General features: G+C 41.4%; 1 protein-coding gene across 1 annotated transcript in view; it reads left to right on the forward strand.

The window, feature by feature from the left end:
• Positions 1–15,772, forward strand: part of homer2 (homer scaffold protein 2) — a 53,345-nt gene that overhangs the window by 16,539 nt on the left and 21,034 nt on the right. Inside the window, exon 3 of the mRNA XM_080439730.1 lies at positions 14,394–14,525. Coding sequence (XP_080295856.1) covers positions 14,394–14,525 — 132 coding nt within the window. The remainder of the gene's footprint in view (positions 1–14,393; positions 14,526–15,772) is intronic.

Below are 15,772 nucleotides of genomic sequence, written 5' to 3' on the forward strand. Positions count from 1 at the left end.
TCGTCCATACATGGGCATACACAGGCTGACACGTCATGTGAAGTCCGGGTTATAAAAGTCTGTCCCCCTTTCGTCCATACATGGGCATAGACACAGGCTGACACGTCATGTGAAGTCCGGCCATTCAGATTAAGCTCAGGCACTGGCATGAGTAAATAGGCATAGGGGACTATTCATGACATCACTGTTATGTCACAAGTACAAAGACAGATGCTATATATACTGTAAGACACAAAGCTTACAATTAGATCAATGACTAACCTTCAATTTCTAATATCCAGAAATACATAAAATGCTCCACACCAAATGCCTAAAATGATATATGCTTTTCACTTATAAAGTGGTTTGTAGGTGTGTTGCGTACTGGGAATTTATTCTGGGTCTGGCAGAACCAGGTCCTGGTCTTGTTTTAGAAATGTTATACTGGAAGTCAATGGTGGTTGGATTTGGTTGAAACTCTACCCGTATATGAAGATAACTGACGTCATAGCACTGACATCACAGATGACTGACGTCATAGACTGGACATAAACTCACAGAGTTTGATGTTGGGGTTAAATTACGCATGCCATGCATGCACTAATACTACATTTGGTTTCAAGGTACGCTGTGCTCATGCCCTGTGCCATTAGCAGCAGAAGAAGTGTTTCCATGGAGATATACTAGAGTCTTTTCTCAGTGGGAGGTTGGAGGGGTGACTTGTGAGACAGCGATTCACCGCTCACATTCTGTGGAGGTGCAGAAATCACCTCCAGATTCTTCAGGGACTGAACATTTTGGGCAAATGTTTGGATGGTTACCGTCTCACTTATGCAATTTTCCTAGGATGCTTGGCTGAAAGGGACCTGTTCAGCTCACTATTATGGTTCTTAAACCAGCAGTTGAGGGTGTCTTTAAATCAAGTGCTTCCTTCTTGTAGCAAAGCTCTTCTGAACAGCAGTGACACACTTTTTTTTCTTCATACATTAGTTTTTTTATTTCCTTCTTTTTCTGCCTTTATTGCAGTGTTGACAGCACATTTTGATTTAGTTTTAGTCATAGTATTTTGAATAAAATTCTGTTTAGTTGTAGTCATATTTTAGTTATCTGAAATGTTTACTTTTAGTCTAGTTATAGTCGACTAAATATCATAAGATTTTAGTCGACTAAATCTACAGTTGATTTAGTCGACTAAACTGTATTTTGGTGGTGCCTTAATGGCGTTGTAATGGCTGATTTTACATTTGGTTGCATGCTGAAAATAGCCGATCTACAAGCTCACACTGCGACGCGTTGTGAGCTTGTAGATCTGCTATTTTCAGCATGACTTGTCTTAGTTCTACTGGATCTCTTCTCCACTAGTCCCTCCCTAACATTTTAGTCTAGTTTTTTTATTTGTTGAAGAAATTGTCAATATATTTAGTCTTAGTTTTAGTCATCATAGCTTAGTTTTTATGTAGTTTTCGTCATAGTTTTAGTCGACGAAATCAACACTGCTTTATTGATAGTCAGTGAGAGAGAGACAGGAAACTGTGAGAGAGAATGGGATCGACGTGCAACAAATGTCCACCCGGCCCGGGAGTAGAACCGGGGACTCTCTGTCAGACATTTAGAGTCTCTGTGGTTTGCCCCCTTGGGTGCACTTTGAAGTAGATTGTGTTATGTTTACACTGCATTTATCTTTAGACTTATCTCTTATCTCTATGACTTATGAGCTGCTCAAAAGGTCTCTCTCTCAAAGCTCTACTATAATGTCATCAAGCAACTTGTTTTTAGAGTGATACCAAAATCAGATTAGATGAACCTCTCTCTCTGTTGATGCCCAGAGGGAGGTCCAGGTTGTCATAGCAGCAACATCTGTAGGAGGGTGAAACAGGAGAGGTACAGTACACGGGTAAGGGCAAAGGTCAAGAACCAGACCAAAGATAAATACAAATAAAATCGACTTAGATTCTGGCACTAGACATCTGCACAGGGTCTCTGCATGCATTAACATACAGTCTATCAATAAATATAAATGTACTGTACAGTTCATCAACAGTAAATGTATGAATTAATGTATGTAATAATAATGAATGTATATGAAGGTGAATGATATAGGGATCTGGATTAATACTGTATTTTATACATTCTCTACAAACAGTTATGCTTAACAGGCATCTGTCAAAGTTGTGCAATGTACATCCTAGTAGTAAATGTCATCACTGTCAGGTGGAAAACTCCTAAATTATAAAGAATACATCACATGGATGCACCTGGGACGTATCATCAGTGTTGTAGCCTGGGGTCATAGGGTGTTTCGGGTCTCGCAACATACACCCTCGCCCAGGTGACCCAGCAGGGGTTGATCAAGCCCCCGACTTACGTCCCAGGTAGCTACCCACGGTCAGTCCTTTAGGGAAAGACGGGGCCACTCACACACACACGTTTCTCCAGAACTACTCTGCCGGAGGCTCTGGCACGTGGAGGGGCTAGGCTCTGTGGGTGGCCTCCTGGCCGGGCTCCTCCTTCGTCTCACCAGGTCCAGGACCTGAGCGCTGTACCAGATCCTCTGCACCATCCCGATCCAAACATTTCCTTCTGGCGTGATGGTTTTTGACCACTAGATTGGGCCGTCTAATGGTATTGGCTCCACTTGCGGTTTGCTTGAATGGCCCTCCTAAAGGCCTCACCGTGGGGTTGTTGGGCTTCTTCCTCACGGAAGACACAGGCTGGGGGCGCTAGCCCATACTGCTCCCGGTATGCCGTCTACATTCCGGCTGTCCAAAATGTCCAAAACTGTGACTTTTCAGGAAATGAAAAAAAAAAAATACCTGTGTTCCAGTGGATTCACTGTAGTTATTTAGTCACAATCTCTTAATACTTTTTGTTGGTTAAATATTTATGAAACCCACAGACGGAGTTAAACACTTGCGTGAGAGTCTTTTACAATGAATTAGGTCATCGATGTGCATTAAAACATAAAATATAAATATGGAGATACAAGGTTTCTGCCCGACAGTGACAATGCAGTAGTCGGTAGTCAGACTGTAGGTCTTATAGTTCTCATATGGGGGTCATGTGGTGGCCAAGTGGCTTTGTGCTGTGCAGAGGAGCTGAATGTGTTCCTCATCCTCTCTAGCCCACAGGAAGTTCTTGTTTAGTGTTTACTGTTACTTAGTCAGGTGTCTCATCAAAACATGGATCATGTTGCTGTGTAAATGTTTGCTCTCTGATAGGACATGTGTGTTTGTTTGCATGGTATTTCTTGGATAAGATTTGTCTTTATTAATACTAAAAACACCATTCCATTCCCCTTGTATCTCCTTTCTATCCTGTATAATAACTGAGGCAGAGGTTTTGAATTATAATGTGAATGGATCTTGAAGCTGTGTGAAGTAGACGTTGTTCTATTCAGGAAATCAAAGGCTGATTAAGTGAAGTGGAGCTCTGACTCCTTTAAATTCAAGTAAGGCAGGTATGATATCAGGTTTTGAAATGTACAAGAAGTATTTCATCATATGAGACGGGGGAACCAAACATTGTAAAATGCTCAGTTGACTTTAAAATGCTCAGTTAACTGTGCCAGAACAAAAATGAAATATTAAAAAGAGGTTCTGTCTAGTAGAATAGCCTTGTGCTACATACATACATTGTGACAGACTGTCACCTTATATTTGCCTGTCCCCGGCTCGGGCAACTTACATGATATGGCAAGTATCAGCAAATGCCCATCTCACTCTAACTCGACTTGAATCCCAGTGCTCCTGATGTAAGGTCATGCTACTGCAGCATTTCTAGGTCGACGTTTGCTTGCTGCACTGCATGGATTAGTATCTGCTTGTATAACCCTGATCAGATAGTTCTTAATAAACCAAATACCACAGAAGAACTGCAGAATGTTCTTTCGTGAGAGTTTAGTTAGTAACTCTTGTGTTTTATGTAACTCTGAGAGGGTGAAAATGAACCCCATTCTTTGAACCCCAGCATCCCTATTCTGGGGGAAACATTCGCCAACAATAGCAGATCTACAAGCTCACAATGCTTGTGAGCTTGTAGATCAGCAATTTATGGCAAAGAGTTTTGGTGTAGACTGAAAAAAGTACAGTTGCAACTCAGGTCTGTTTTTAAAAGAACAAGAGATTGCACATCCACTAAAAACCAGGTGCAGGACAAACTGATCAAGGCAGGTGACAATAAAAATAGCCCGCATTAACGTTTTGACCAACAAGGAAGACCTTGTTGGTTGAAAGTAACGTTAATAAACATTTGACTGGGAGCAAGTCATTCTACAGTGTGCAGACTCTTATTTATTTTCATCTGCCATGTTTTACCTCATCAGTATTGGTTTTAGGCTTTGCTCTGACTATGCAAATTCTCTCTGCAGACATAATAATAATCCCAAGTAAGAGCAGAGGTGTCACATACTGTATCTACTCTGGTATAACTGCTCAACTGACCCTCAAGCTAGTTCCCTGCAGCCAAGCCTCGCTCTGCGCCTCCCGTGCCAGTTGATACACGGCCAGTTTACGGCTGTTGAGAGAGAGTTGCCCGCTGCCTGAGTTATACTTGGTTACGCACGGGTGTCGCGCACTGATAGCTATTTTCAGTATGCGACACTGGCTCCTCGTAACCAAGTATAAATCAGCCTTTTCACCTGCCCCTGTCACTCTCTCTCTCTCTCTCTCTCTCTCCCCCTCCCATAGTAATATATTATACACAACAGTGCTGTAATAACATAATCGGGGGACATCTGGTGGCATGCACTACTTGGGAGCACGTTTGAATCCTCTCATGCTGCACTGTACTCTCCGTCTACTCACCTTTCTACAGATATTCAATGTTTTTACATAGACCATAATACCTGTAGAGTCCATAGCAAGTTCCTGTTTAGTATTACATTAAGGTCACATTATAATAGCCAAAAAAGGGGATAAAAATGTTAAGATAATAATTTAAAAGTCCATCTTGTATTCTTTAGCATCTTGTGAACATGAGCAGTACATTTATCAAGTCAAATATGTTTTTATATAGCGCCAAATCACAAATTTTGTCTCATGACGACACTTAACATGTAGAACTGGTACTCTTGCAGAGACCCAGTAATTCCCCCATGAGAAAGTACTTAGCTACGGCAAGGATAGCAAAGTACAACTCCCCTGTAAATGGAAAAAAAACCTTGATTAGAACCAGTCCTCAGTTTGGCGGCCATCTGCCTTGACCAGTTGGATTGAGAGAGAGAGAGAGAGAAAGAGATGGACAGAGACAGCTAGAACAATTATTACTAGAAAAGGAGTGCTCCACAGAGCGAAGATCTCAGGCAGGGCCTACCCCAGGGCAATGTAAGGTCACCTTACCACTGCATAGTGTAGTGTGTGTTTATGCTGCATGCACACGCGGCATGTGTGTCACAATGTGTGTGTGTGTGGATGGGGGGGGCGTATGCACACATCACAGTTGACCGCGGTGTCTGTGTGTGAGTCTGTGTTGTGTTAGTATTCAAGTTGGTTAACAAAAGGTTTGGCACTGATTGATCCATTAGCTTGCTAGAATAACCAACAACACACACACAGACAGACACACACACACGCACTGGGGTGAAAAAATAATCTACATCCCCGCCCGCCCCCGGGGCCTTCCGGCATATCTCGTACTGGTGGAGAATGTTGACAGTAGTCACCACAGTCATAATCCATGGACACCCTCCTCCATCTGCCGCTGAGGGGTGTCATCATGATCCATGGAAGTGCTGTGAGACAAGAAAGCACAACAACTCTGGGGAAGAAGTTAACCTATTAAGACCTGGGAATGATCTCTGTCATTTTTAGATTTGAGCTAAAAAGCATTATTTTACACTTTGGCTATTCAAAAATAGCAGATATACAAGCTCATAGCGCGGCACCGAGTGCCGCCCTACGAGCTTGCAGATCTGCTATTTTTGAAAAATCTTGAAAATGTGTGCAAATCTTTGAATATATATCGGTTTAAAGCGAACATTTTTAACTCAAAACTTTGCTTCTGGGGGGTCCCTGGAACAAGATGGGGGGTCCGCGACCAAACACATATCATTTTGACCAAACACATATCATTTTGGGGGTCCTTGACATGAAAATATATATCGGTTTAAAGCGAACATTTTTAACTCAAAACCTTGCTTCTGGGGGGTCCCTGGAACAAGATGGGGGGTCCGCGACCAAACGCATATCATTTTGGGGGTCCTTGACGTGAAAAAATTTGAGCACTACTGATATAGAAACATACGTTTTTTTCAGAAAACTGTTGGGAATTAGAAGACATTTTGTAGTATCGGCTTCAGGTCTTAATGGGTTAAGTTATTAACATGCATTGATGGGACATTAATACATAAAGATTGAGTGAGAGTGAGAGGAGGAGAGAAGGAGCTTATGGTCGTTCCTCTGGTACTCTAGTCTAAGCCTATAGTATTATACAAGCCTGGGCCCTAACTATACACTTTTTTTTAAGCCTACTCTTAACCCATTTAGGCCTGAGGTTCCGATTCTACAAAATGTCTTCTAAATCCTAACAGTTTTTTTGAACATGTCTATGTCAGTGGTTTTCAAACTTTTTCATGTCAAGGACCCCCAAAATGTATATGTATTTGGCCGCGGACCCCAATCTCAAAATATTTTGTTCCAGGGACCCCCCAGAAGCAAAGATTTGAGTTACAAATGTTCGCTTTAAAAATATATATATTCAAAGATTTGCACAAAAAAATGTTTTTTGCAGATCTATAAGCTCGTAGCGCTACGACACTGTGGGAGATGGTTTCTACTATTGGAGAACCAGTAGGCCTGTGTTCCTCTAGCAGTGTGCTAGTACTGAGTTAATAAGGTACAATAGATCTCCATAATATATTATTGTGCCGGACACTACACGGCATGCATTCTGGACCAGCTGGAGAGTCTTTAGAGACTTGTTGGGGCAGCCAAGTGTCCTGTGTAGGAAAATATTGGTGTTTTTGTCATGTAAGTAAGTAAAGGAGTTTGTGGGCGTTTTTTTTAATGAGGAACGTATTAGTGTTAAACCGGAAACCTGCAAAGTATGCTACTTTTCAGCGCGCGTTATTATGGATCCCACCGGAGTTCTGGGCAGTGGCCGCCAAGCCGGTGGTTCTCAAAATGGGGTGCGGGGACCCCCAGTGGTCCTTGAGGGGGTCCCCAGCTAAATCAGTTAATATAGCATTGAAATCAGTTTAAACCACGTTAACCGATATACGTCGGCAATTTGAAAATAGCCGATTCTACAAGCAAGCTTACAGCATGCCACGATGCGAGCCCGTTGTGAGCTTGTAGATCTGCCATTTTCTTTTTTTGAAACATCAAAACTCAAGTCTTCTCCTTATGGGGGGTAAAAAGAGAAGCACTGCGCTAAGCATGGTGGGTGAATGCTCTGTGTACTCAGTGCTGTACTGATTAATAAGCTCTCCTGAGAGTTCCTCTGGGGCCAGACAGACAGACAGAGCTGCTATAGTGAGCTGGGATGTTGTGTCGGAGGAGCAGGACACTGCTGTCACTGTGTGCACTGTCTGGTGTCGGGTGGCTTCATTGGGTGTAAAGTGGATTATCTTCCACCCGGGTCTTTATCCAATTACGCACCACATTACCGAGTAGGCAAAATAACAGTCAGGTCCCTCCTATAGCTTTACACTCTCTATTTCAGACAAAGTCTGTCTGTCTGGGGGAAAAAGAAATTGGCTCTGTATCACTTTGTCTCACCCTCAGGTTACGCAATTGTTTCGGTTTGTAAAGCTCATTACCACTTGCATTTCACGTATACTTCCATACACACACACATACTCGAGAGTAATGAAACCATTTGTTCTGTTCCCACTTCCCAGAGTACTCGAGTAGTCGATACAATTATATATATATATATATATATATATATAATCTCTTGCAAAGCTTGCAACTCGTCTCTGTCGTCATGTGTGATACCCTGTGTGATATCCATGGGCTCTGTTTGTATCTGCTTAAAACAAAAATATTCCCACAGAGACGATGGCACGGAGCTAACCTTGCCTTAAGGTGGACTGACATAACAGCAGTTATCATTTAGTGACAATCTCAGCTGCTCCTCCTAAATAGATGGCACACACATCAGCTGCGGAGGCTCTCCCACGTTCATTGAAGCAAAATCGAGTTTGTAGATCTGCTATTTCTTTTTTTAAATCATGGATTTTTTTTTAAAGCAAACATTTTTAACTCAAATCTTTGCTTCTGGGGATTCTACAAATGTCTTCAAAATCCTAACAAAAAAACGTATGTCTCTATAATATCAGTGGTTTTCAAACTTTTTCATGTCAAGGACCCCAAAATTATATATTTGACCGCAGACCCCCATCTAGGACATTTCTCTCGATACTTTTTTTGCTGTATCGAAATATTGTATCGAACTGAACCGTGATTTTTGTGAACATTTGCACCTCTAATATGTGTGCGTATATTAGGGCATTAACAGAATAGTCGAAAATTCGAATATTCGACTATCAAACCGACTATTCGACTATCAAACTATTCGATTATTCTATATATATATATATATATATATATATATATATTTATTTTTTTGGCTTTTCTACAGCAGACACGCAGCTGTGAGCTCTGGTGTGACGTCAACTCGCATTCCTTGAGTCGAGCCATTGAAAAAAAAAAAAAAAAAATTTTTTTTTTATTTTTTATAATCAAATCGATTAATCGAATATTCGAATACTTATAGGTCGAATAATTCGAATGCTAAAAATCACTATTCGTGAATGCCCTAGCGTATATGTGATATATGTTAAATCCCAGGAAATGGCGCGGGCACTCCCTCACCTATCAGCTTGCTCCTATCAACATGAGCGTTTCCCCCTCCCTCCGAGCCGTCCAATTTAACGCTAATAACTGTCTCGGAGCATTCTGACAGACCGCTCTCTGGTGGGTGTCGGTATGCTCTTCTTACATTTCCCGTCTGCTGGGAAATTTCCTATTTTACCATGACACACACACACACGTCATTTAAATCACCTTCTTCCCCCATTCTGATGATCAGTATGAACTGCAGCATATCATCTTGACTATGTGTACATGCCTAAATACAGTTGGACAGGCATACCTGATAAAGTATGAGGAACGGAATAGTGTTAAACCGGAACATGCAAAGTAATTGCTACTTTCAGTGAGCGTTATTATGGATCCCACCAGAGTTCTGGGCAGTGGCCGCTAAGCCAGTGGTTCTCAAAGTGGGGTCCGAGGACCTCCAGGGGTCTTTGAGGGGGTTCCAGGGGGTCCCCAGCTTAATTAGTTAATATAGCATTGAAATCAGTTTAACCACTTTAACCGATATACGTCATTGATAAACGCCGGATACTCACCGGATATAAGCGCCTGAGTGTATATATTGTATATATCACAGAGATTGCCTATACGATTCAGTGAGACTACTCATGTGTTAAGAATTAGATAGGGTGCCAACAATTAAATACTATAAAAACCTGACTTGTAATCACAGCTGTGTTTACCAAGGGTTCATATTTAGACCAACTAATAGACCTTCTCTTGTTTTCATCAAGCCTCCAAATCACTATGGTGATTCCTTAAAACTCCATTGTTGATAAATAACGTAATATATCCTTTACTGAATAAATGCCCCACTCTGAGTGAGGATGGCCCTGGGTTAACATTGGGACTGCCATAGGACGACTTTGACAACTTTTTTCCAAAGGCTCAGACTGCCAAGGATGACTTTTTTCCCCACAGAACCAGGAGCTAACGTGAGATTTACTGCTCCATTCACTTCCTGGTTAAAGTATTTGGGAAATATTCTGTATCTCGCTCCTGTGTTTTACTATGTATTTTTGGCGAGACGGGCTATTTTCAACGGCGTATAACAATCGAGAAGACGGCCTTAGCAAGGATACACATTTCATCCGTAGTCTGAACTGTTATGATCTCTAGAGTACAAATCACATTGACAATAGCATTCTTATGGCTGATTTATAGTCGACTATGTTGCTCACTGAATATAACTTTTCAACTGAAAAGGTTTTCTTAAGTTATTTTTGGCGAGTGATAACCGTCATAATGACAAAGTATATATTGGGCTTTTAGTGGTTCTGCCTTGACTGATGTGCCTAGAACAGGGGTCTTCAACAGGGGGTCCGGGACCCCTAGGGGGTCCTCAGAGTTACTACAGGGGGTCCGCCAAATCTTTGTGTGATATGATTTTTTTTTACCTTAACCACTTGAAGCTTAGCTTCCCTTTTCAGAGGAGAACTTTAGCCCAAAATAGCCGATCTACAAGCTCACAACGCCTCGCGCTGCGAGGCGTTGTGAGCTTGTAGATTGGCTATTTTTGGCGAAGAAGTATAGGTGTAGAGGGAACAAAGAGCAGACCGAGTAAACAAAAAAAGTTTAATCTTAAATACAATTGTATACAATATAGAGGGGGTCCCTGCTTCATCTCTCTCTCAGCTTAGGGGGTCCTTGGCCTGAAAACGTTGAAGACCCCTGGCCTAGAAGATGAGTCTTAGACTATAACCCATTGGAATTTTGTTTGGGTTGGATTTGAACCAACCAACAAGCTGTGTTTGTATTGATTGCAAACTTGTGTTTGTTCATCTCTGTTTGGCTAAAGCTCCACACATTCCGGCAGGCTCTGTGCTCTGGAAAGGAGGGCTGTGTGTGAAGTGTTAAAACAGTTAAGACAGCGAGGATGAGGAAGAAAACGGAGGCAGGCTGTTAGAGAGAGGAGACATTATCCCATTCAATCCGGGAAACGCGTCTGTGTCTTTTTAGATCTGAGCTATAGCCATTATTTTATACGTTGGCTGTTCAAAAATACGAGCTTGTAGATCTGCTATTTTTTTTTAAATCGTGAACATTTTGTGCAAATCTTTGAATATATATATTTTTTTTAAAGCGAACATTTGTAACTCAAATCTTTGCTTCTGTAGGTCCGTGGAACAAAGATGTTTTACAAATGTTTTGCACAAATTGTCATGATTTTTCAAAAATAGCAGATATACAAGCTCATAGCGCGGCACTCGGTGCCACGCTATGAGCTTGTATATCTGCTATTTTTTAATAGCCAAAGAAATAAAAAATGACACAGATGCGTTACTGGATTGAACGGGTTATAGTCTCGTCAGCAATTTAAACTCTGGTGTTCTGAGCCAGGTTGCTATGAGACAACGGGTGCATGGTGATTAAACTGTCTTGTGGTGTTATGTAATTATTTGGATAATTTGCACGTGCCATGCGTCTGACCTCTGTTGTACCCCCCTATATGCATGTTGAAGTGAAGTGAAGGGCTTTGGCTGTGGTTTGTCTGTTTCTCTGTGTTCATTGGGCAGCAGTGGCTCAGGAAGTAGAGTGGACGTCTCTATAGGAGTTCGATCCCTGGATCCTCCTGTCTTTGTGTCAAGGTGTCCTTGAGGAAGACACCGAACCTTAACTCTTTCACTGCCAGAAATAAAACATCATTTGCCAAGCCACTGCCAGCGATTTTCAAGTTTTTTTCCGCTAACCTTTGAAAAATCATAGAATATTCATCCAGTATGATCAAGTCCCTCGCTTTAAAAGTATCCGAGTCTCGTAGAATCGGGGGTGAGTGGTGCCTTTGAGTTCATTATGCGCATGTGTTGCACTCCTGTTTGTGTTTAATTAGTGTAACTGGTTGCATCTTTGTGTTGCAATCAGCTGCAGCTGTTGAGGCCAGACACAAACATGCTGAGGCCGTCCGCAAACATACGGACACACACACGGTCAAATGTAGGAGTGGTTGGCACCACTCAAAAAGCCATTCTTCCAAATGGAATAACAAGGAAGTGAATGGGCATTTAATTTTTTTTGCGATCGATCACGTGACCCGCTGCTCCTCTGCTGCTTCACTGGGAGCCAAACGGTGACCCCATAGGCAAGCGAACAGCGCCATCTTGTGGAAAACCATTGAAAACACAAAATTGCACCTTATCGCACCTTAGCAAAATGTGACGAGAAATCTCGTCATTGGCAGTCAAAGAGTTAAACTGCTCCCAATGAGCAGGTTCGTGCCTTGCCACGGTTGCCTTTGCCGCCGGTGTGTCAACGTAACGCACATTGTAAAGTGCCTTTTGGAAAAAAAGACGCTATAGAAACGTATCATTTAGATACATCTGCATTTGGAGTACTATACAAGCAAGAACACACGAGCACAACTTTGCCTGTGTAGTTTGGAACAGCTGTTGCCGTCTATCAATTAAGCATCCACTATTAACAACATTCCATTAACACTGCTGTCAAATACACTTTGAAGAAGTGACTTGATCATTTTATACAGCAGCAAATGTGTCCTGGCTGCTGATAGATACAGTATACCGCAGTGGTCCCAACAGCTGAGAGTGTAGTGTATCAGCATAGCTGACTTAGAGGTTAGTGGATCACCTCACCGGTGGGCTATATGTATGCATAGCATGTGTGTCTGTGTGTCTGTGTGTCACTGCGGAGACTGCAGATACACTTCTGTTTTAACCCATTAAGACCTGTGGCCGATTTCTACAAATGCCTTCTAAAACAGTAGTTCTCAAACTTTACAAGATTTTTCAAAAATGTTCAAAAATAGCCAACGCTAAAAATCTAAAATGACACGGATGCTTTCCCGGTTTTAATGAGTTAAAAATAGTAGATGCTCTTTGATACTGTTAGGGTGTGAGAGACTTGTCAATGCTTGCGGCCACACATCTAAAGGTGTTTTGATTACTGGCCTCTTTAAGATTTCTTTCTTTTTAAGTCACTGTCGGCAAACTATTTGAGTTTTGTTCCTAAGGAATTTGTGATTTCCTGTTTATACGAGAGAATAAAGTTCATGTCACTGGTTGTGGTTGATCTTGTGGCAAATATGTTGTCTTGTGGCAAATATTTGTGTATGTATTTATGAATTTAAATCTTTTGAAAAGGGGCATTATTTGTTAACCCATTAAGACCTGAAGCCGATTCTACAAAATGTCTTCTAAATCCCAACAGTTTTCTTAAAAAAACGTATGTTTCTATATCAGTGGTGCTCAAACTTTTTCATGTCAAGGACCCCCCAAAATGATATGTATTTGGCCGCCGACCCCCCATCTCAAAATGTTTAGTTCCAGGGACCCCAAGAAGCAAAGAATAGAGTTAAAAATATACGCTTTAAACAATATATATTCAAAGATTTGCACACATTTTCACGATTTTTTCAAAAATAGCAGATCTACAAGCTCGTAGCGCGGCACTCGGTGCCGCGCTATGAGCTTGTAGATCTGCTATTTTTGAAATAGCCAAAGTGTAAAATAACGCTTTTTTAGCTCAAATGAAAAAGTGACACAGATACGTTCCAGATCTTTAATAGGTTAAATTGCAACAAAGTAAGACCAACAAAGTAGCATACAGTATAAGAAGAACACAAGACCATCTATACGCGTGTATGTTGCAGCTAATTCTAGGCAAAACTGTCAGTCCCAAGTGTGATGATGAACCAGGTGTGAAAGGAGCAGCTTTGTATCAGTCAGAGGATAAGGTCGCAGAGAGGCAGCTATAGTAGTTGGCCTTCAATCTAGGGCAGAGCACAGCTAGATTCACTCTAATGATATTATGAATGGAACTACAATCTGGGTTTGTCCTTTTGGTGGAACAATAGGCCTATTCACCACTGAGCCCGCCCGCCGCTGTGAGATCGCCCTCTTGAATGACGTGCACACGTCGGTGACATCACATTTGCGAGTCGTGTCATAGGCATAATCCTTTTTTTTCTCAGAAGCGAAGATTTGCACGAATATTCACGAGTTTCCCCAAAAATAGCAGATCTACAAGCTCATAGCGCGGCACTCGGTGCCGCGCTATGACCTTGTATATCTGCTATTTTTGAATAGCCAAAGAAATCTCTTTTCTGTTTTTCATGTGTCTATGAGGTTGATAGAACTTCATTAAGCCCCCTGGTGGTGTTTTTATGGTGTTTTATGTCTTCTCTGACTATTTAGAGTTTCTTCCTGGAGACTGAAACCTTGAGGGTCAAACGTGCCAATAGAAAAACAGCCCTTTAGTGACATAGTAAAAAATATACCCTCCCCCTCATTATCATAACACAACAGGTGTGGGCATGAGGAGGAGGAGGAGGGACTAGGACAGGTGGGTGGTGCTAAGGTGGTGGAGGAGGTGCTAAGGTGAGAACCAGGTATACTTAATGAACTGGAGGCGTGTCCACATAAAAACATAATTTTAACAATTTCTGTACACTTTAGGAAAAAAATCTTCCTCCTAGTATAACCATAATACCTGATGATTATGTTTTAGGGGGGGGGGGGGATCACTGAAAATCACGGCACCCCGTCTTTAAAATGACACAGATTCGTTCCCCGGATTGAATGGCTTAATGGAGTGCGTTGTGATTGAATCAGTAATGCCTCAATGCTGTGTTTTCTGCGACAGGTGATCATCAACAGCACCATCACACCCAACATGACGTTCACCAAGACATCGCAGAAGTTTGGCCAATGGGCGGACAGCAGAGCCAACACAGTCTTCGGCCTGGGATTTGCTTCAGAGCAGCAGCTGGCTAAGGTCAGTATAAACACAATTAGGGAACTTAGGTCTCTCTAGCTGAGAGGAGACCGTATGTATACAGCATGGGCTAATTCACTGGTTCTCAACCCCGTGGGCCATGAAGGGTATTGCAAGTGGGACCCCAAATAATTGGCAATACTTTGAGGTACAACTGTGTCGCTCCATCGAACTAATGGATTTTCAACACACACAGAAACGTGACGCAACAGTTGAAAATGTATTATAAAACTTTTATAACTGGTTTTATGGAGATTTGAATGTCTTTTTGTTTTCCTTTCATTTTTAATTCAGTCAAATGCATGTTAAAGGGCATGACCACTTTGGTAGAGGTGTGGGTTGTGTAGTTACCTTGCCATGATGTAACTCCAAAGGTGGACAAGAAATCAAAAATAATTGCTCCATTGGTTAGAAATTGATAATTCAAAATATGCTCCCCATTGACTTACATTGTACGGTAAAACAGCTCTCAAAGTCACTCTTTTAGCACATAAACGAACGCAAACAAAGTTGATTCAGACAATATAGAACATCACCAAACCCAGTACTGTTTATTTTTTTTATAAAAATGTTAACCTCCTGTTGATTTTGCTAGTTTTATTAAAAAGAAAACCCGGACTGGATCTCTGGATCCGGATCCGGATCTTCAAATAGTAAAATCAACAGGAAGTTGACATTTTTATTAAAAAAACAAACTGGGTTTGGTGATATGGTCTGAATCAGCTTTGTTTGTGTTCGTTTATGTGCTAAAAGAATGACTTTGAGAGCTGTTTCACTGTACAATGTAAGTCAATGAGGAGCATATTTTGAATTATCAATTTCTAATCAATGGAGCAATTATTTTTGATTTCTTGTCCATCTTTGGAGTTACATCATGGCAAGGTAACTACACAACCCCAAACCTCTACCAAAGTGGTCTTGCCCTTTAATAAACAAAGTTATTGGGGGGTAGTTAAGGACATTTGCTTCTCAAGCCCTAATTACCATATACTGTAGATAATGATTTCCATCTCATATATCGTCGCTGTCAGGCGCTGTCCAAAACTGTTACTTTTCAGGAAATGTAAAAAGGAATCTGTGTTCCAATGTAATTATTATCTAGTCATAAGCTCTTGTTAATACTTTTCATTGTTTAAATATTTATAAAACCCACAAGCAGACAAGAAAGAAAAAAAAACAGATCTGTAAGCTTGTTCTACAAAAGTAGTGAAAATGTCAGATCTACAAGCCCTCGTAGATCTGCTATT

Source organism: Gymnoscopelus braueri, assembly GCF_963280865.1.
Source record: "Gymnoscopelus braueri genome assembly, chromosome: 1".
NCBI classification, from domain to species: domain Eukaryota; kingdom Metazoa; phylum Chordata; class Actinopteri; order Myctophiformes; family Myctophidae; genus Gymnoscopelus; species Gymnoscopelus braueri.